Here is a 22,623-nt window from a genome sequence, read left to right as displayed (position 1 = left end):
GGAGGGGGCTGATGACTGTGTTGCCCCGCGCTCGCAGTTGCCAACATCAAAAAAAAAAAAAAAAAAATCACTCATCCACTCATGCTTTCACACATTTATTAAAAAGGTTGAGTGAAATCATAGAGCTGCTGCAGCTTCTGTTTTTAATTTGTTCTTACCAGTCTGCTCTGCTTTTTGTTCAACTTTAAAACAGATTCAAGCAACATAATATATGTCAAGTCTGCACTTTAACCCTTTCTATTTTGAATATTAAGGTATGAATAGAAAAAGACAGCCCAGTTCTTAAAGGGTGCATTGATTATCCATGTAGCTCTACAGGGTGCTTACAAGTAGGGATGGACATTTATTGTATCGTTTATCACTTATTGTGATAAGAATTTTGATTCATTATTGCCTTGATAAACACAGCATTATTGTAGATGCTATTTTTACTATTTCCTTCTGTGTTTCGCAAAATCATCAATCAATATCATTACATTTAAAAATGTGATTACATGCAGTAACTGTGTGTAGTTTGGTGAAATAAATCAAGCTTCTTAACATAAGTGGCATCCTGAGGAAGGCAATTTGAAATGGGAACGTTTTTCAAAAGCAGCATTTGTGTTTGTGGTGCTAAGATTGTTGTGTCTTTCATTCACAGCCATACAGTTAAAAACAAAGTAATAAATTGTGTTTTTATCATCATTTATCACACGTCATCTATCATTATCACAACAGTACCACAAAACATCATTATAAAATTCAAAATCCATATTGCTCACACCTTACAAGGTGTTGAAAGCATTTCAGGTTATATTTGCTCTTTTCAATTCTGTTCACTTATATAGCAGGAATTCACAAAATCAATGTTATCTCAAAATAATTTACTAGACAAAAATATTCCATTCATATCATTTATGTAAAACTCAATTCAGTCCAAATTTACACAAAATAATTCTGACTTTAATCTGAGAATTATAACGTTTTTTCTCAGCTTTCTAATCTTGTATCAAAATCCAAATAAACAACTAAACATTCTTAGGTTGTTAGCATATTTAAAGAATCACTTATCTGTTTCTCCATTAAAGGATTTGTAAAAAAAAAAAAAAAAAGCACTTTATTCACAGTGAAAGCCTGTCCCAAATGTATTTGGTAGATTCGAGTTTTGAGACTAGATTCATCTAATGTTGCATAAACAATTTAAACAATTCTGATTCTGAGATTAAATTCAAAATTCTGAGGATTTTTTTTCTTTTCTTTTCTGTGGCCCTAATCCGTTTCCCTACAATACAATCCAGATGGTCATAAAATTTTAGAGCATTCTCAATCTGAGCGACAGGACATTATTTTCTTTCCTTTAATTTGCGCTTTTAAAAGCTGCTAATGTTTCAGATTACTGGAGTGCAACGTTCACTGCTGTCAACTACGGCTGCCTCCAGAGGGTATAGCGTCTACAAAGTGTAGATTATGTTGAAAGCAGATAGATGCGGTAATATCTCCTCTGAGTTTTCTTCTCCAGTTCTCCCTTAAAACCAAACAAAGGCATAAATCCTCTGCCTTCGGTTGTGTTGTAAACGTATCTGGATGAGAGTTGGAGAGAGAGAGAGGACAAGCAAGCAATTAAAAGACACATTCCAGCTGAGAGAGTGATCTCAGTTTCAACCTGAGACGATCTGGTGTTTAAACTTTTAAACCCAAGTTTACCCTTAGATTTATGAATGAACTGGATTCCTAGCTAATTCTAATCATAAACAAAGGAGGTTGAGACGTATTGTATTGCAAACATCTTCAATATTTTGCATGACTCAAAAGGGATCAGCAGTAAAAATAAATGTAAAACTGTGTTTTCTGGTTAGCTTCAGGTCAAAACTGTTCAAGTTGGGGGGAAAACAGTAAAATATGCTATTTATATGTGCAATATTTTCTGCATATGCTTAATCTGTCGCATCCTGAGTCGGCATGGTTCATTTACAGTGAGAAGAGGTTTGAAATGCCAGCTGGCCTTGTAACGAGGACTCACACACACTCACTGTGTTTTTTATCTTTTTTTATTTATTTATTTTATTTATTTTTTAAAATCTCTTTCTCTTTCTTACTGTTCATTCAATGTCACATGCTGTTTTTATTTTTTCTTTAATTATGTAAAGCACCTTGAAATGCCCTGCTGCTGAAATGTGCTATACAAATAAAATTTGATTGATTGATTGATTGATTGATTGACTCGCTGCTGCAACAATGTTTCTAAGCTATTTATTGCTGACGCTGAGGCAAAAATATGTAAATAAAACAGCCTCACTGCACTGAGCTCCTGTACAGAAATTGAGTTTTCAACAAATAGACTCAAACTAAAAAAAACATTATATAAAAACTCAACCTTAAAAATTATGTACTTTTACTGAAGTTGTCAGTTTCAGAGTTTTAGTTGCCATTAGCAATAATGTTTAATGAAATTTGGTACAGGTCTACAATCAGTAAATCAACCAACAGTCAACAAATGTGGAAAATGTAAATAAAATTTGGAGAGCAATCTCAAAAATCATGAATATTTAAAACACAGAAACAGTTTGTTAAATAGTTATAATTATTTGTCCCCGTCAGTGGACAGTCTGCAGCTTTCTTTATGAGGTCATCTGCACAGCATCACCTTCTTCTGAGATAAATTAATTCTTGAAAAGGAGAAAATAGAGACACAATTTTGTGTTTTGTGCAAACGTCTAAAATGGTGGGAGTTGATTTCTATAACCAAGGAGGAACTCAAGAGCAACACAAAGGAGCAATTTACAAAAGTCATTTCTGAATGTTTAATCAATATTTCCTATTGAGTATCAAGGATTTGTAAGAGTCTTTGAAGACTTACATAAAGAAGAAATATTTCCAATTTAGCTAATCATTAATAAAAAAATAAAATAAAAACATGTGTTTGGCTTTCTTTGATGAACTTAGTTTTTATATTGAACTTTTGGAAGATTTTCTCAACCTCCTTTTCGCACACTATGTTGCTTGACTCAAAAATAAAGACCATTCAAAGCAAATGACCTTGTAACAAAGGGATTTTGATCCTGGAAAAATTGGCTTTTCAGGTGCTTTCATAAAGGTTTAAACTGCAAGAAAGCTACAGATTTGAGTAAAGCAATCAGTCTTTTATCACCCGATAGTCAGTTGATACTTAACAATAGAGAAAATAAATGAAATAAAAGAAACTGCTGTAATGCTGTGACATTATAGCAATACTAAGTCATCTATTTCTTCACATTTAGACCAAGGATTTTAGATATGTCACCATATTTGGCCAGACAGGAAACAGAATAACAATTAGGTATATTTGGTGTTCAATCGATTAAAATTCTAAGCATTTTCAGAGCCTCTCAGGTATCCGTACAGTTCAGCTATTTGTTTTGTGGCTGTTGCCTCTTCTGTTCCAACAAAATGAGTCTTTTGCCTTTGTTTTGATGAAGATTACACTATTCTTCATCACCAACATGCTATGTTGAGGTAAACACACTTAGGGTTAATCTGCAAAGTGTAAATCACCTACAGGAAGCTGCTGTCATGCATTAACAACCAGTAACTCAATCCTTCTTACCAAGGCAGTTCTTACAAACTGTGACTAAATTGGAAACTTCTTATGTCATCCTCATACTGACTCAGGTTTTGTCTCTCCACTCTGGACTCTGGACATTAATCTTCATCCTTTTTCTGTCCTTTTTCTCACCCAGTCTCACAACTTTAAAACATTCATCCCATGGTCAGATTACGTTTGTAATCTGACCCATCAGGCACGACAGGCCGAGTGAATGCTTGTTAATTTTTCACGGGTTCTGGTTCACTGGCTTTGACTGAAAGGACATAGTTGTAGAGATCGAGAGATAAATATGATCCTGTTAAGCCTCTGGAGAGGAACTTTTCTCTGGTTACCAGGAAATATGAATCCGACAGGAAGATAATCTAATTATATAAGCATTTAATGTTTTTTTTTTTTACATTTTTAAAATGTAATGAATTAAAAGTGTGAATTAATTGTAATGCAAGTGAAACAACATTCTGATTAAACATTTTTTTTGGGTAGTGAGTAAAAACAGAAGTAAAAAATGTAAAGCCTGTGCTTTTTTAGGCTGAGTAGAGTTTCGTGCAACCTCAGAACAAACACTGACAGATGAAGTAAACCTCTCTAGATTATATGCCTGGGGCTTCAACAGAACACATTACTGAAATCATATACACTTCGTGTCATAAAACAGGAATCTGTGATCTTCTTTGGCTTCAGATGGCTTTATATAAGAAAAAAGTGTTGTAAAGTTTATTGCTCTCACTAAAGATAAGGAAGGATCATTTCTGAACCTGTTATTCCTTTAATCATCTTTTGGTGTGGACATAGTGACAATGTTCATCTTTAATTTTAACAAAAACACAGAGAAGAGCCACAATCTATTTTATGTGTTTGTTAAAATAGAACTTCTATAGTTTAAACCAGATGTAACATAAAGTGAAATTTGATTTTACAGCTAATTTAGAGGACATAAGGACACAATCCATTGCCTTCAAGAAGCTTTGAGCTTTTCTATATTATATTTCACACATTTTCTACTCACAAAAAAAATATTCAAAACTTTGTATTATTGTCCTACTACATTACAAATGCACACTACTCTGTGAATTGAGTGTTGGTCCATCTCAGAGAAAACAATAACACTTTTAAAATGTAAAACAATGTCAGCAGGTTAAATACTTTCACAATGTTTAAACACAACAAAGGTATAAAAATGGAATTAAATTTAGTCAAAGATGAAAAAGTAATGTAGTGTAACCTAAAATAGTTGTTGCATCACCCTGTAGGTTTATGTCTACATGTATCTTAGTACATGTATTATTTAATGCAAGCACTTTACAGTAAAACATAAAACTTTGAGCAATTCCTCACTTCAGAACACTTGGCAGACAACTGTGTCAAATCCATGCTGACAAATAATTCAAACCTCTGTTCTTTTGTAATATTTGGCTTATCAAATCAGTCCATCATCGTCAGCCACTGAAAATGAGTTTGGGAGTTTAGAGTTGAGGCAAATGTGCTTCACTAATGTTTTTATACACATATATGTTACCAATCCATGATTGTGGTTAAAGTTAAGAGAAAATAATAATAAGTCAAAATGGAGGGTCCAGCGTTGCCTTCATACCATCTGGACAATTGTTAATGGCTGCCATTGCAGACAAGACATTAACACACACAAACCCAGCAGACACACACATATAAGCACACGCATTCATTCACAGACACACAGATTCAAATATGCTTCATTAACCAGGCAGCAGTGCCTGGGTGCTCCTCATTAGTTGCTGAGGCGTAACGGTGAAAACTGGGTTATTGCTTGGCAAATGCACACATGTACATGTGTACAGCAAACATAAACCCAAACACAGAAATACATGAAAAACACAAGCTAGCCTCAAAACAGACAAAAAAGCATTTAATGTTAGCGTTCAAATGTCCAGATCAAATGTTTTCTCATTTTTCCCCACATGCTGTGGGTGGGTTTCTTTTACCCACTCCCTCTTGATTTATGTCAAAGCAATCCCTCTGAGTCCTCATCTGTTTTGTTCACTATTTCCCTCTGTCTTTTGCACAAAATTAGACTGCACACAGATTTAATTATGTGGGCCTGCCTCATGTTGTGAACGTCCTCCTCTAAGATTGGCAGTTCTCAAGAATGAGAAGAGGCACTAAGAATTGACCGAGGTCCTTTAAACATTTTCTCATATTCCTGAGATTATATAAATAAAAAACAACTTAAAGACAACATTGTGTTTTATATTCTGATGTTAGTTTTTGTTATTGTTGTCCACTTGTCTTGTCCACCTCGATGTATGCTCCTACCGTTTGTTATTGTGCATCTCACGCTCCAGTCAGTCACCTTTTCTCTACTATCACTACTACGATCTCTGTTTTCCCTACTATCTTCCTCCAACACCACATCGGTGATCTTTACCATCCCAAGTTCATTGTCAAAATCACATAGCTAATTTAGCATTAAAACAATATTAATTCAAGTATCTTGCATTTGGTCTTATTCAGTTACTCAAAATGTTTAGTCTTCATTCTTTAAAACTTTCATGCATGGCTCAACTATAAATCTGGGAACTTCCCCTTTTTTCCAGGAAGCTTGTTCCTATTTCGTGGCTTAGCTTTCTCTGCCTAACTATGATTTTTTTTTATGATTAAATACAAAAAAGAAATTGAATTAAAGCAAAGGTTGCATTAGACAAAACATAAAAGCACAACCTCATTGATCCTATTGAAGTTTGATTCTGCTGCCGGGTCCAGATATTTCTTTGTGTGATTAATTCTACAGGTAACTTCATGTACTGAAAAGTTGATTTGGAGTTTAGCTACTTTTTAAACACAGCTTAAGTCAGGTTTAACACACAAAAAAAACTTTTTGACATAAGTTTTGATTGGTTTGAACCTTTATTTCCCCCTAATAAATTAAGTCATTATTAAAAAACTATGTTTTTAAATTTAATTTGGTTTTCCTTGTCTAATATTAAGGTTTGTCGAATGATTTTAGGCAAACCTGGCTCAGTATGAATAGTAGCTATTTTGCAATCCAAAACTTGTGAGTTTGACTCCAGGTGCCTCATGTCAATGTGCTAATGGGCAAGGCACTCCGAGCTGCGTACTAATCTGAATGTGAATCTTGCTCTAGTGGGAAGCACTCTGAGTTAGGGGTGCACCGATTGCAGTTTTTTTGGCCGATCCCCAATTACCGATCTTTAAAAAACCTGACCTGCCGATTCCGATTTTGGCCGATACCCATTTTTTTTGTCTGAAATGTTGCTAAATACAACAAGAAAGTTGCTGAGTCGGTAACAATAGGGTGTATATTATTAACTGGAAACGTGCAGACATGACCTGGTGGTTCAGTATGTCACTCAAACCTTTCTCACAGGAGAGTAGAAGAGGACAGTGGTTTATTTTTAGACCTTTGTTGATGCAGATAAGATCAGTAAATAAGATCGGCTTCACATGTCACAGATCTCCCAAAATTAAGGAAATTGGCACCGATAAATCAGTGCACCCCTACTGTGAGTGGTCAGTTTGACTACAAAAAATCACTCAACTTATCTGAAACATCTAAGTGAGACTGAAGAAAAGCAACATATAACAGGCGGAAAATATTTCTTTACAGTATTGTGAATAATACACATTAACAGCAAGACCAAGCAACAAATAAAAAGAGAAGGTTGCTGGGGGAAAAAAAATCATCTTCAATATGGAAACATTAAGTGGTGCTAATTTAATTAGAGCAACTCATCAGAGAGGGGTTGAGGTAGAGAATAAGTGCTATTATTAATCTTTTTCTTCCCCTATAAGGAAAACACTAAAGCAGATCCTCAGCTCAGTCAAGCAGACACAGTATGAGGCGCCTCAGCTACCTGGGGTCAAAACGAGATAGGAAGCCGGGCGGTCACAGACAGATGAGCTGTTAAATGAGGTGATCACTGTGGAGCAATGGGCAATTTGTCCCCATATACCAGTGGCCACAGGGCGGAGATTAACCCCCTCTCAAATTATCTAAAGTAATGCTGAGTGTTATCGAAGCTACAGCTCAGATCTGTCTTAACGGTAAACTTGATCTGCAAAACACCTTTTAAATCATTTTGGTCATAATTTTAAGGCATTTAAGGTAAATTGGAGGCGATTACATTTCTAATGACAGTATACAAAACAGTCGCTGTAACGTGCTTCAGTTTGGGATTTTCTGCTCTGCCTCATGCTATTTGACACCAAATCCCTTCCAGTAAATTGGCAAGTTACACATCACAAGCAGCGAGAAAAGGAGGAATCAAAGAGGCGCTGATAGCTGGCAGTTCATTGAAGCTCTGGTGTGTAATTCAAACTGTGGTATCATTTTCCTTTTAATCTTTACAGAAGCTCCCAAAACTTTCTACACGGGTTCTTTATGATGTGGCTTATGAAGGAAGATTTCCACGAATAAATTAGCCCTGAACATCTAACCTGTAATGGCGTTGACTCTACCACCGCATGGCCTTCTGCGTCCAGGAAATATGAAGACACTTTTGCAAACAGAAGAGAGAAATAAAAGGTCAGTAGTTCACATCCCTGACCTCAATCTGATCCGTGTCGCAGAGTGAATCCTGCTGGGATTCCTCAACCTAAAATACAATGAATTATTTAAAGCCCATTAAGCTGCAGGAATGTTGACTAGGCTTTTTATCGCTGCAGAAGCAAATTGGGGGAAAGAGGAGACATCACTCCAACCTGATGAACAAATAACAAGTCAGTGTCTATTCCTGTGGTCTTCACACAAAGCAGAAGATTCAAATTGTAACTCCGTTATGTCAGTGGACACCTACTATTTACTGAGGTAGTAAATCAGAGCTGCAATTAATTACCATAGCAAAAATTCACAAATACTTCAGATCCTCTAAAAACACAAATATCTGCCGGTGTTCAAAGTTTAAATACCAAATATATCTTAATATGCATCAAAACGCTCAGTTTAAACTATCTTGGCATTACAACAGAAACTAACATCTACAGTCATGTTAGCTACAAGGAAAATGAATGGGGCTCCTGGATTGGGTGCTTTGCAAATGCCAGGCAACAACATATCAAATAGAGTTGCACCAGAGGGGTATTTCAGCTCCACAAACTGTACAATGTTTTCAAATATTTTATATATTTGCAAAAAAAAATCCACAAATATGCAGATTTTTTTGTAAATAATTTGAAGGTACTTTCCATAAAAAAATAAGTCCGCTGTATATCATTTATTACCAAGCCTTCTCAATTCAACGTCACATCATCCCTGCAAATTTAACTTGCACATCATTTTTTTAGTTATGTAATACATAGACAAACAATGTATGTTTCATTTTAAACTTCATTTGTTACTTGACATTATCAATCAATCAATTTGCTACATTTGTACCAGCAGGATGAGTGACGTTTCAGTGATGCGCTAAGTTAACTTAGTGCTTCCTTCACCGAAAATCTTGACTTCAATCAAAACCCTTTTTCACACTTAAATTAAATTTGAAACTGAGCCACTTGCGCAGACTGATTTCTAAATACATTCCTATGCATCCTAGCCAAAACATGACTCACACTAACCACTAATAACACTGCTATAAACTTTATTTGTAAGTTCATACAGGAGTTAATCAGTAACTCAATTGCAAAATGGCAGTTTCAGAGTTCAGAGTTTTAAATCTACTGGAAGGACCCGTTTAGGAGTAAAAACAGGTGGCCTGATTAAAAATGGTAGACAGGTGATTAGCTAGCTATTGGTAACAGCGTCTAGTCAGGTCATCAATAGGCAGGGGCCACAGGAAACAAGTGAGGAACAAAACCATTATTAAGCAAGAGTATTATAAATAAAACAAAAATAGTAAACTGGCCATCCAACAAACATTTGCGCAGCAATCAGACACATTAACTCAGAAACGTGTGTTAATCAAGCATTAATGGCCAAGGTTGGCATGATGTTGTCAAAAATATCAGATACAATTAAACCAAATTGAAGTAATCTTTTAATCTTAATAACAGGTTTCTTCTGACAGAAAGTACTACTACCATATTTGGAGTGGCCCAGCCAGGGTCCCAACTAATGGAGGGAGCTGAAGATTAGGGTTGTGGCACTGAGGCCTTCCAACCTCAAAGACCTGGAGCTTATCGTCACAGATAAAATGTTATATACCAGTGGAACTGGGCAAAAATTAAGAAGATGGTCAGCAATTAATTATAAGAAGGACTTGATCGTTGTAATGCCAATAAAGATCATCCAACAGATTACTGAAATATATGACATTTTTTAAATAAAAGGTTAATAAGAAGTTTTTTTTAATTGAAACTTATTTACTTTGTTTTATCCCTTAAGAAATGTTAATCTCTTTAAAAATAAAAAACAAGCTTCTTTTTTGTATAAAAATCATTTAAAATTTCAATTTGTATGAATTAACAGTGCAGTGGGTAAATTGAATATTTAAAAGGCTATTATAACAACGTCGACATTAGTTTTCTAATGCAGCAAAAGATCTACAACTGATTATAACATCCCAAAATGGGATATTAGCTCCTTTTTGGTGACTTGACACAAAATATTCCTATTTTTTTCCACTATGGAAGCTGCAGCCTATCTTTAGATTTAATAATCCCATCCAAAAGTTATGAAGGGGGAACAACTCTTTCATTTGTTAATACACATCCACTGTTCTATATGTAGTTACATGCTGTAGTGTAGAAACACAAACTGTAAAAGCTATTCTAGCTACAAAGTTGCTTAAAACTCACATCATGTCTCTGAAAGCCTAAGAAGGGAAACACAAAGAGGCACTCAGGAAGCGTGTACACAGAAAGTTTTTAAATATTCTAAAGCAGTAAGAAAAGCAGCTGCACTAAAGCAGGGTGAGTCCGTTTTTCTGAGCTTTCTTTTCCTCCTTTTAATCCCCGCTCACTATCTTTCTAATTAGCCAAAGTCCTGTAGGCGGATCTGTCGCGCAGGATGCACACAAACACACACGGCTCCAACTCCACACACAGCAGGGCACAGTTATATATCAGCACTATTAAAACTTACACTATCCAGTCCCACCTTCCTCATTTATCGCTCTCTCTGTCTTCTTAAAGCCTCTGAGCTGCCACTGGCCCTCCACCCCCACTGATTTGTGACGCTTCTTTTAAACGCCCTCTTGAGTCTTTTCACACTGGAACTGGGTTCAAGTATGAGAGACTAAACAAAAGCATACTATTTTTAAAAAATAATCCACTTCTTATGGAGAGTTTAGGGCTTAACCTGGACCTATAAGACAAACCCTCAAAGAAAAATTAACCCAACAGTGTCTGGAGGCAGAATCAACTGAGTATCTTAGTTTCTCTGACTCTACACCTCTTTTGTGTTCTCATGACTACTGTAAAGAAAATATTTTTAAGCTGTGGATGTAGAATCAACTAACCACAACAATTTTGCAGTAACATTTGTGTTGTAGCAAAAGCAGTAAGTAAATGGCATAAAATGCCAGCCTGTTTTTGTTTTCTTTGTATTTATTATCGTAAAATACAAAAGAAATTTGACTCTTTCTACAACCAGAGGGGGATGAGAGCAGCTGCACTGAGTCAGAATGGGAAAGAAAGATTTTAAACTTTACCAAACAAATTTTACAAATAAGCAATGCCTGTTTATGCAAGATTTGAGCTGTTTCTATGGTTATTAATAGCATAGCAGATAAAGCTTTTTTCAACAACACTCCCCTAATAGTTTCCTGACCGTCTGGAGATGAAGGTTCAATGTTTTCTGTGCAGTTTATTAGGGCTCCCAAGACGTAAAAAAAAATAAATAAAAATAAATAAATTAATTAATAATAATAATAATAATAATAATAATAATAATAATAATAATAATAATAATAATAATAATAATAATAAGAGTCACACATCACCAAAATGGCCTTCCACAATATGTGGGTCTTATAGTAAAGAAATGTAAAAAGCTCCAAAATAATTCTGTCTTTTGTTTCAGCACCATACTCTTCTACTTTTAAATTAAATTTTATTATCATTACATTTATTAGATGTGGACGGGAAACAGCTACAACTAAATATAACTAGAGAGCATATTTGTAAAGTGATATTACATTCAGTTAGCAATCCATAACTTCCTGTTTGTCACAGAACTCTGTATCTTAGCAACTCTTTAAAATGGGAAGAACAAGAAAAACATTGAAGGTATTTTGTTAATCTTTATAAGTCAATATAAACTGAAATTATATGTCTGGATTCCAGAAGATTCGATTGATTACAGATAAAACCTACAGATCACAAATTAAAATAAGATTGTTTATGTATTCATGCAGCTTATAAATCATTCATAGTGTTGAACTTACACAATTCAAACTGCTGTGTTTTAATTGCTTGCAGTCATTAAGCCCACATTGTCAGAGTTTCCTGATGTTTTCCTGTGAGTCATTCCACAAAGTGTTTCCTATCTGCCGTTTGACTATACCAGCAGCAAAGTTGCTTGCTGTTTGTGGAATATGTTGAATGAATTTAAATTGAATCCCAGGCTGTCACTTGAAAGAACACCACCTCAGAGAAAGAGGATTAAAGCGACTCTTTTTCTGTGCGCTGAATAGAGTAACCGAGTCCTTTTCCCCTTTATCTAAAAAAAAATAAATTACAGCTAAAACGGGGGAATAATTTATTTAATAATGACCTGTTGTAGCCTTTGATTAGCTTACTACAGTATTAAATCAAGCTTTAGCAATACCCACAAAGCCTAACAGATTAAAAACTGTGTGCCACACAGAATCAAAGATGTGAATTGAGATTCTACTGTGTTTTTTTTCAGGATTTTACAAAGTTCTTTTTTGGGTTTACAATTTTAGACTGGAGCACAGTCGAACGACGACGAGGCAACCTGGTGGCAACGATAAGTCATAACTGTTTCTGTAAATCCACAACACTCATTCTGTGCTTTTGTTAGAGGAAACAAAGATCAGAGGAAGCTCTTCTGAACACCCCAGCTAGAGCATCAAAGTGTGAACATGCAGCGTAACCACAGATATTAAGAGCCACTGAGGGAAGTCCAAAGAGCCGCTTGCAGGTTGCAAACGCCTGTCCTGATGTGGCAGCATCATCTGCATCAGGATTACTCCGGCGGTTTGCTAATGGAGCTAAGAGTAACCGGTAGTAAAGGGAAATCAGAAGTTTAACGAAACTACAGAAGATGGAGGGGAAAAAAATAACGCCACTTGGCTCCACTACACAGCAAGTGCCATTTAAACAGACTTTATAAGAAATGTAGAATTTTTTAAATATGACTGCACAGACATTTTCAAAAACTAAATGTTGTTTTGGCATTTAGACAACACTGTATATGAATGTATTTAAATGCTGTTGGGAAATCCCCCCAGGTCAGAGTTACTCTGCACAGCAGCATCAGTTTGTTGTTGTTTGTCTTGTGCAGCGTTTTGGACTGAACGCTGCAGGCAGCTGGATTTGGACTTCAGCTGACTTTCCTCTAGTGCTAGTGATGTTTACTTTTAGCTTGATGTTGTTTCAGGTGAAATACAAAGTAAATAAGTTAAAGTGAAAAACAAATAACACATGAACCTGTTTATTAAAGGCTAAGTGCAATTTATATTTCTAGTTCTAGTACTTGAGGTTCTAATTTTTTTTTTGCATGCCAGGTGTGGTGAATCGTTGAGTTTTTGTCACGGACTCTATAAAAGTGTGCAGTTGTTCTAGCTTTTCTATTAAAAGGCATCTTTCCACTTTTTGTTTGAGTCTGACCAACAGATTTGGGGGGAAAACCCTTTCGCTTCCTGACAGGCTGGACATCATATCTCATGAAGTAGCTCTCACTGATCCCAAAGTGGCTCTAAGCTGTTTATTGGTTAAGCTCTCGGCCAGCGTTTTGACAGCTCTGGTTTGCCAAGGAGTAAATCCTGAGTGGGGAGAGCGGTTTAGCGGTTCAGAAAAACGAATGCATGCGTCTAGGAAATCACACACTCCATTTCAGTAGTCATTCTGTTTTTCTTGTTGTCCAGGTGTTGTCCACTGGTTTGTTTTGTTGGTGCGTGCTCACATCTGTGCATTTTTTCCTGTGGACATGGCCACACCGTCCTGAATTGAATGGAGTGTCAGTTATTATGAAGATGTTTTTTATCTCAAAGATAGAATCAAGTTGTTTTCATCCATCCAGTAATGAGTTAGAAAAGCTTCTTAAAAATGTCCGTCTTCTTCTGTATATGAAAAAATACGATTCTCATATTTCCGATTATGTGGTTTTTGCTGCTGATTTGGGACCGGGTCGTAGAAGCAACAATCTGGACAAACATCCCCAGAACTCCTTGTTCCCATCTGTCTCTTTCAGCTCTTCCAGGGGAACAAGGGAGTATTTCCAAGACAGCCATGAGAAATATACAGGTCCTTCTCAAAAGATTTGCATATTGTGATAAAGTTAATTTTCCATAATGTAATGATAAAAATTAAACTGTCATATATTTTAGATTCATTGCACACCAACTGAAATATTTCAGATCTTTTATTGTTTTAATACTGATAATTTTGGCATACAGCTCATGAAAACCCAAAATCCATGTCTCAAAAAATTAGCATATCATGAAAAGGTTCTCTGAACGAGCAGCTAACCTGATCATCTGAATCAACAAAGTAACTCTAAACACCTGCAAAAGATTCCTGAGGTTTTCTTAAAAAAAACCAGCCTGGTTCATTACTCCAAACTGCAATCATGGCTAAGACTGCTGACCTGACTGCTGTCCAGAAGGCCATCATTGACACCCTCAAGCAAGAGGGTGAGACACAGAAAGACATTTCTGTACGAATAGGATGTTCCCTGACTGCTGTATCAAGGCACCTCAGTGGGAAGAAAAAAGTGTGGCAGAAAACGCTGCACAACGAGAAGAGGTGACCGGACCCTGAGGAAGATTGTGGAGAAGGATGGATTCCAGACCTTGGGGGACCTGAGGAAGCAGTGGACTGAGTCTGGAGTAGAAACATCCAGAGCCACCGTGCACAGGCATGTGCAGGAAATGGGCTACAGGTGCCGCATTTCCCAGGTCAAAGGTCAAGACACTTTTGAATCAGAAACAGCGGCAGAAGCGTCTGACCTGGGCTACAGAGAAGCAGCACTGGACTGTTGCTCAGTGGTCCAAAGTACGTTTTTTGGATGAAAGCAAATTTTGCATGTCTTTCGGAAATCAAGGTGCCAGAATCTGGAGGAAGACTGGAGAGAAGGAAATGCCAAAAGGCCAGAAGTCCAGTGTCAAGTACCCACAGTCAGTGATGGTCTGGGGAGCCATGTCAGCTGCTGGTGTTGGTCCACTGTGTTTTATCAAGGCCAGGGTCAATGCAGCAGCTGTCAGGAGATTTTGGAGCACTTCATGCTTCCATCTGCTGAAAAGCTTTATGGAGGTGAAGATTTCATTTTTCAGCACCACCTGGAACCTGCTCACAGTTCCAAAACCACTGGTATTACTGACCATGGTGTTACTCTGCTCAATGGGCCTGCCAACTCTCCTGACCTGAACCCCACAGAGAATCTGTGGGATATTGTGAAGAGAAAGTTGAGAGACGCAAAACCCAAAACTCTGGATGAGCTTAAGGCCATCGAAGCATCCTGGGCTCCATAACACCTCAGCAGCGCCACAGGCTGATTGCCTCCATGCCACACAGCATTGAACGATTCCTGACCAAGTATTGAGTGCATAACTGAACATAGGCTTTTTTGGTATTAAAACACATTTCTTTTATGGGTCGGATGAAATATGCTAATTTTTTGAGACAGGGATTTTGGGTTTTCATGAGCTGTATGCCAAAATTATCAGTATTAAAACAATAAAAGACCTGAAATATTTCAGTTGGTGTGCAATGAATCTTAAATATATGACAGTTTAATTTTTCTCATTACATTATGGAAAATAATTAACTTTATCACAATATGCTAATTTTTTTAGAAGAACCTGTACATTACAGCCAAACGTTAGCAAAGGAATAAAATCAGATCCAATCGTTTAAAACCTCAATATGCCAGAAGCAATCATTTCTCAAAAGGCAAAAGTCCAGAGCCTGTCACAAACTTAACAATGATGTATTGTTAACTATAAGTTGTTTTACTAAATGTTTCAATAAGATACAAGGCTGAAGGTTTGGAAATAAACCTTCAACCGTCACTGACTGCAGTAGGTTTAAACCAAATCAGGCAATTCTCAAGAAGAACTTGGTTTCTGAAGCTCTGCAGAAAAACATTTTATCAAATATATGGAATATATGATATGATATGATAAAACTATTTAAATAATATGGAGGAGTTTCAATGTGTAAACAGAAAGAGGAGAAATTCACAAAGGTGGACACCTGTGGACCTTATTTGCCACTCAGCAGTGCATCAATAATTCATCAACAGATAATAAAATAAAATGGATAGAGATATCTTTCAGACACCTTTAAACCACTGCAATATAGTGACTCATTCAGAAATGCAGCTTCAGTCTTTGAGGGTACAAAGTGGAAGAGCGGTGACTTAACTGGGCTTACAGAAACAAATGTTTCCTTCAGCATGACGTCTTTCTCTGGAGAAATTTGATTCTCTTTTAAACAAAATAATTGCTGCATATCCTCTGTTCTAATATATCTATAATGCATAACATAAAACATTTCTGACACCTAATAGTGGGACATTCTTGCATATAATGTGTCTGAGGGAAGAAAGAAGCAAAAATAATGCCCGAAATCCCCAAATATCTTCAATGCCAAAAATATCTCCATCTAGATTGAAAGAAATGGAAACGCGTCTCTCTGTGTGTTCACGTGGTTTCTGTGTATTTGACCTATCTTCCTTTATTTTCTCACTGCTGCCAGAGTTTCTTCTGTTTTCAGGAGCGTTTCCAGGTTGTGGAGCTTTCCAACATCTCAACCAGATTTACTGATTTCATGAAACCCTCAAAAAACAAAAATAACAGAAAACCAATCCATCCATCCATCCATCCATCCATCCATCCATCCATCCATCCATCCATCCATCCATCCATCCATCCATCCATCCATCCATCCATCCATCCATCCATCCATCCATCCATCCATCCATTTTCTAACACTCTTGTCCCTTGTGGGGTCCAGAGGGGTGCTGGTGCCTATCTCCAGTGAACGTTTCGGTGGAACGTTTCGACAGACTGGCGACTGGACAGGTCGCCAGTCTGTCGCAGGGCATGGAAAATCCATGTCAAACTAATTTATAAGACAGGACTGGCTTAACTGGGACCCAAATGTCACAACGTTATTTTAAACAAAAGCTTAAACTGGACTTGTTATCAGCAGATCTGGGAGGTGAGTGTCTGGTTACTTACATGTATCTTCCAGTGTGTTTATTAAAGTATATTTAAAAATAAATATGTGGGAAAAAAAGGAAACAAATCAAGTGTCTCTCACACATTTCGCTGACAGCCTAACAGCCCTTTTTTTTGTTTTGTTCCAGTTTAAACAGAGATTACTGTGTTTAGGCAGTAAACAGGGCGCTGGACGTCTCTACTTATCCTCTGTTCATTTTAATTTCTTCCTATAACAAACCCATAACTTAGGTATTTATTGGAACAAATAAACTGACTAGTTATCTAAATCTATAAAACAAATAAAGTTAAAAGACCTTAATATTCTTCCAAAAGTTGTAAAAGAGGCTATTCCCTTTACTTAAACTGTTATCACATTATTACCTCAAACTTAAGAATATTTGTATTTTATGTAATAGAATAAAAGCAAGCAGCCTAAAATTGTGATGTGGACAGAAAAAAGATGAAAAAAAAAAATAAGGATCTAAAAAGTGTGGTGTGTATTTGTTTCTGAATTTTATCTCACGCTCCAAAAATAAAATCCAGGGCATCTAATCGCCTTCAGGAGGCACATAGAGGGTTTTCACACCTGGTAGCCTGGCAGACTTGGTTCAATTAGGACCAAAGCTGCAGCATTTGTTACATTTTCAGCTGGTGCGGTTTGCTTTCACACTACACTGTATGAAACGAACCAAACCCTTTGAAAAACCTGTTCACCTTCTCACCTGTGGTGGCGCTGCACCAAGAACTACTTAAGGAAACAACATGAAAACCTCTGAGGAAGACATCAGCACTACTTCATTATTCAATAAATATAAACAGAAATGGAGTGGCATCAGATTTTAACATTAAGATTTCTCTTTTGTCTTTGGCAAAACACTACAAACTTTTCCAAGCACAAGACTTGCGTGTTTGTTTTGGTAGGATTTACCCAAAAGTCCTGTATTATAATCAGCTTCCTGCTTTTGGAGAGGTTTCCATATATGCATTCAAACCACACCGGAGTTCATTTCGACCAAACCGAGACCTGGGTTTTTAGACTTCTTTCGTCCGCGTCAGAGTTCATCTACATTTTCCCCAAATGAGCTGGACCTTTAAGGCAAACAAACTGGAGTTTGATTAAAGCGGACTAAACAGGGATGATGTGAATCGACCCTTAAGCAGTGAGCAAACTCTACCTGTGTGTACTCTACATTCAGCTGCAGCTGTTTGTGAAGACGTTTGTTAAAGAAAAGTAGTGAACAAACAGCATCATCAAGATCAAAGCTAAAGCAGTGTTATGTAATAAAGCTAATATTTTCAGCTCTGAACATTTCATAAGTGACTTCTCGATCCATCACCTGGACATGGAAAGAGTATGGCACATATCTAAACATGAGAAGAACAGAGCCTACTGACATGACAACTATTATTCATGCACTCCAGAAATGTGGCCTTCATGAAAGAGTGGCAAGAAGGAAAACCTTTGTTGAAAGAAGATCATAAGCTTCATATAAAGTCTACATTTTACTGAACACCGGTACCAAAGTCAGGTGGGATCAAAGTTAAAACTTCAGGCTAATGTCCAAAATACACCTGGCAAAAGCAGCTGTGGTTTTAGCTCTATAGCTGTGGCTCAAGTGTAAAATTCTGTGAAACTTTACAACAATTAACTACACTGAAGTTTGTGATTGAAACTTTAAACTTTAAAATGTACTTTTGCAAACTTGTTCACTTTTACAGATATGAGAAACAAACTAAATTGACAGCTTTCACTTTTGGAGCCAAACGGAGCAGGTGAGTTTTCAGAAGATGAAAAGCATCAGGTTCGTCCTTAATCAGTAAAATATTAAATCAGTTTTTCCATTTATCCAGATTTAAAACTGTGGGATCTTTAAATGTATTGAAGCAGGTGAGACTCACCTATGATGAACCACAGCAGAGCATGTTTCTGCAGCGCTGAACCGGCGTGCGACTCCATCCTGTCGCTCCCGAAACGATCAAGAGAGACAAGTTTCAGAGGAGGCAGCGAGCGGATCCACCAAAAGCTCAACGGGAAACCGCAAACATCATAAAGTAGCTGCTGGTAAAGAAATCCACCAAATGCGGCAACACGAGCCACCGCTGGAGCACCTTGCGCAAATTGCTCGGGGGAGAGCCCGGACTCGTCCTTGATCCTCCCGCGCTTACACGTCCACTCCCCCCGAGTCCTCCTGTCACCGACCGCGTATCATCCCGGCAGAAAACGTACCGAGTTGTCAAGTTAGAAGCTTTTTTCCCCCCCTTCTCTCTATAAGCCCCGAGGTTAGAGAGAGATCCGGAAAGGGAACTGTGTGGAAACTATGCGGCGTTTGGAAGAGTGCTGTGCGCAACGGGACGCGTCAGTCTGGCACCGGCGGAGCCGAGAGAGAGACCTACCCGGGTGAGCGGCGGGGACTCAGACCTGACCCGACAAATTACAGAGCGCCGGGAAGGAGAGCGAGGGAGGAAGGGAGGGAGGGAGGGAGGAGGCAATGAACTGATACTAATACCTTGGAACTGGTTATCTGACATAAACGTTGGAGTGCATGAAGCAATCTTAAGGACACAAAGTGACACATCATTTCTAAGATTCAGCTTGTAAAACAGAAACAAGCTCGACTGGCAAAACAAAACAAAAACCAGTGTCATTCCTGTTTTCACTAATCTCCCAAAATTCAAAATGTTGTGTTAAAAAGTCCTACGTTTAAAGTTGATCGATTTTTCGCTTTGCCATGGAGATCTTTGGAGTAACTTTCTTTAGTTGTTTCTTTTCAAACAAATTGTTTATTTATTTAATTCATTCAGCTCTAAAAGAGAAATGTGCATGTCATACAGTTTCTATTCAATTTTTCAATTCAGTACAATTTTATTTATATAATTCACAACACATCCACTTTACAAAAATCATACCATATGCTTTATTAATTATTCAACGTAATTTAATAAGTTTCAAATAAAATCCAGCAGATTGCTCCTTTAAACACACAAGCGCTTATTTCTTTTAATTCTGCTAAGCATGGCTCAAAGCTAATAAAATCCAGCTTCTTAGAAGATCCGTAAAGACGAGGAAAATAGTATTTTTAATGAAAATAAATATATTATGGCCTTCGTGTGGCCTACACAATCACAAGGAAGACTGCTTGCTTGACTGTTGTTTAGCAGTCGGTAACTGACACCTCTTACAAGGAGGACAAACCACAAAGGGTCATTGCTAAAAGAGCTGGTTGCTCACAGAGCTCTCTATCCAAGCATGTTTATGGAAAGATGAGTGGAAGGAAAAAATGTGGTAGGAAAAGATGCAGATGCTGCATCTTTTCCTACCAGGTACATTGCAATGAGGTACATTGCAATGTACCTCATTGCAATGAGGTACATTGCAATGACAGAAACTCCAAAGAGAAACTGGAACATCCATATTTCCTTATTAAAATACAGATAATGCTGTTTGTCAGTTAAACTGAATTCAGGTTTTTCAATAAGGTAAAACACATCTGAGTGTTATAAATCAATAAATGAATTTCACTCTTTGATTTGAGCTACTGAAATAAATTCGTGCTTGAATGATATTCTAATTCACCAAAACTCACCTGGATACTTTGACTGGACCACTATAGTATGTTAACTTGTTTCTTTTTTAGCGAAACCTTCTAAAGATTTTTTATTGTGTTCCTGATCCTTTTCACGTCCAATGGCCTGTTATCACTCACACTTCAGCTTTTAAACTCGTCAGGTCATTAGATTTTTTCATGATTGTGTAGATCATTACATGGCTAAAAAATCTGAACAAAGAACAATTATTTGGTGATATTACCCTTTTTTGAGAAACAAAATTTAACTTTTCATTATTTATAATGTCCCATCATTAAAATTAGTTCATCAAATTAATCACTACGTGTGGAGTGAGTTTACATAATGCACGAGTTCGATTTTTTTTTATTGAATTACAGCAAAAAGTATATATTTTTGTAATATTTTAATTTGTGATGCACGGAGAAAAGTCTGGTGTCGATCAAGCGTTTTGTTCCGCTTTCCTTCAGGACTGAAATATTTATGATAGTTAAACACTGCCACCTTGTGCTCATGTGGGGTAAGCTCCGCTGTATGTGCTTTTTATGTTTGAATTTGTTCCACTATATAGAAGAGCTTTGTTTTTCTCAGTCAACTTCCTTAACTCTGTTTTTGAGCTTTAATAAACAGAAGTATGAAGTCTTTTTAAAATATTTATATTTAATTATGAAGAGGCTATCTGTTGTTCTATTGTTATTTCGCAGAATTTAAAACACATTTTAGACGTTTTAACCTCAGCTGAAAGGACACACCTTTGTGCTGCCTTTTCACAGTGTATAAAAACTGCCTCCCTTTGTCTGCAGCTTGTTTTGAGCCCAATGTCAAAAGACACTTTCATCTGAATCAGTTCAACGATGACTCATCTACAAGGTCTTGTATATTATTCTCTTCCAAACACCTTTGTGTGGTTTCATGTTGTTCCACAATATCAGAGCTGCACAAAAAATCTGCCAGGCAACAATGACTGAGCCTAAGTTGGCTGAGCAGGAGAGAAATTCTGCTTTTTCAGATCTCAGATCAGTCAGGAGGGGGAAAAGTGTGTAGAAAGAGGTTAGATGACAGTGAGGTTCACAGATCTTTCTTCTGAAAATGGCCTTTAATGTTGGCCTTTAGCTTGTCTCCATTGTTTTCTCTGGTATCTCCTATTATCCTCCAAACAATCAAAGCTGTTTAGACTCTCTATGGGGTTACATTCAGGCCAACAAAAGCACGATAATACATTGGTCATTGAAGCAGGTGTTGGTAGTTTTGGTTGTATGGACAGCTGTCAATTCCTTCAGGAAAATGAAATCTGCATGTCCAGACAGTTTGTCAGAATCAAAATCAGCTTCATTCACCAAAATGTGTGCACTAAAAAAAAAGCATTTTCAAGAGTTTACAGAGTACAGACAAAAAGTATAAAAAATATAAACCATAAGGGAAATAAAGTAAGGATAAAGGAACAACATGTAGATGTATTCACAGCCATTTTTTTTTATATAGGATAAAAAAAGAGCAAAATGTCTTATTTTGTTTCTGTGTAGCTGCTGATTGGCTGAAAGGTATTTGTTGTGTTCAGGGAGACAGACTGGGAGACGAAAACTGTCTGTGGAGAAGCTGATTTTTACAAACAGCGCTCTGTAGGGCCTATCTAAGATAAAAGTGTGTCCAGGATGTGTGGGGTCTGCAGAGACGTTAGCCTCCCTTTTCCTGATCCTCGATCTGTACATGTCCTGTTTAGACTTGTCCTTATAATGTTCCTGTTGCTAGTGGAGCATTTGTTAACCCATTTAGAAGTTCTTACTTTCTGAAAAACAAAATTGGTGGTTTTGATAAGCTGTAATCCTCTAAATTTGGAGAAATACGTGCTTGAAATACATCACTGTGTACAATAAATCCATAACATCAGTTTCTTTTTTGACTTGAATTACCAAAATAAAAAAAATTTTCACTGATATTATTATTTGATGAGATGCACCTGTATGACCTTTCATAAACATAATTTTAATACATTTCTCAAATCAATAAAACTGACTCTTTGCTTGGTGATGTGCCTGTCAAAAGAAAATCTTTATTTTATTTTCAAGAATGCTTTTACCATATTTAACAAAGTTGCAAATATCAGATCAGCGAAACCTTGTTTTGCCTGTAATGAACTAAGTTACATTGTAATAATCACTGAAACAAGCAAATCATTGCTTGATCCTTTCAATGGATGCCTTTTACATGAACAAA

At 36.8% G+C, this 22,623-nt stretch overlaps 1 protein-coding gene across 1 annotated transcript in view; it reads right to left on the bottom strand.

Annotated features, from left to right (window-relative positions):
- ramp1 (receptor activity modifying protein 1) overlaps nucleotides 1–19,580 on the bottom strand; it is a 56,852-nt gene extending 37,272 nt beyond the window's left edge. Inside the window, exons 1-2 of the mRNA XM_008402391.3 lie at nucleotides 19,545–19,580; nucleotides 18,745–18,803 (exon numbers count right to left, since the gene is read on the bottom strand). Of these exons, the coding sequence (XP_008400613.2) occupies nucleotides 18,745–18,802 (58 nt within the window). The 5' untranslated portion in view covers nucleotide 18,803; nucleotides 19,545–19,580. The remainder of the gene's footprint in view (nucleotides 1–18,744; nucleotides 18,804–19,544) is intronic.
- Nucleotides 19,581–22,623: the final 3,043 nt, after the last annotated feature.

Source organism: Poecilia reticulata, chromosome 2 (genome assembly GCF_904066995.2).
Source record: "Poecilia reticulata chromosome 2, P_reticulata-male-v2, whole genome shotgun sequence".
Lineage (NCBI taxonomy): Eukaryota > Metazoa > Chordata > Actinopteri > Cyprinodontiformes > Poeciliidae > Poecilia > Poecilia reticulata.
Note: the sequence above shows the minus strand (reverse complement) of the source record. Positions and strands in the feature narration are given on the sequence as shown.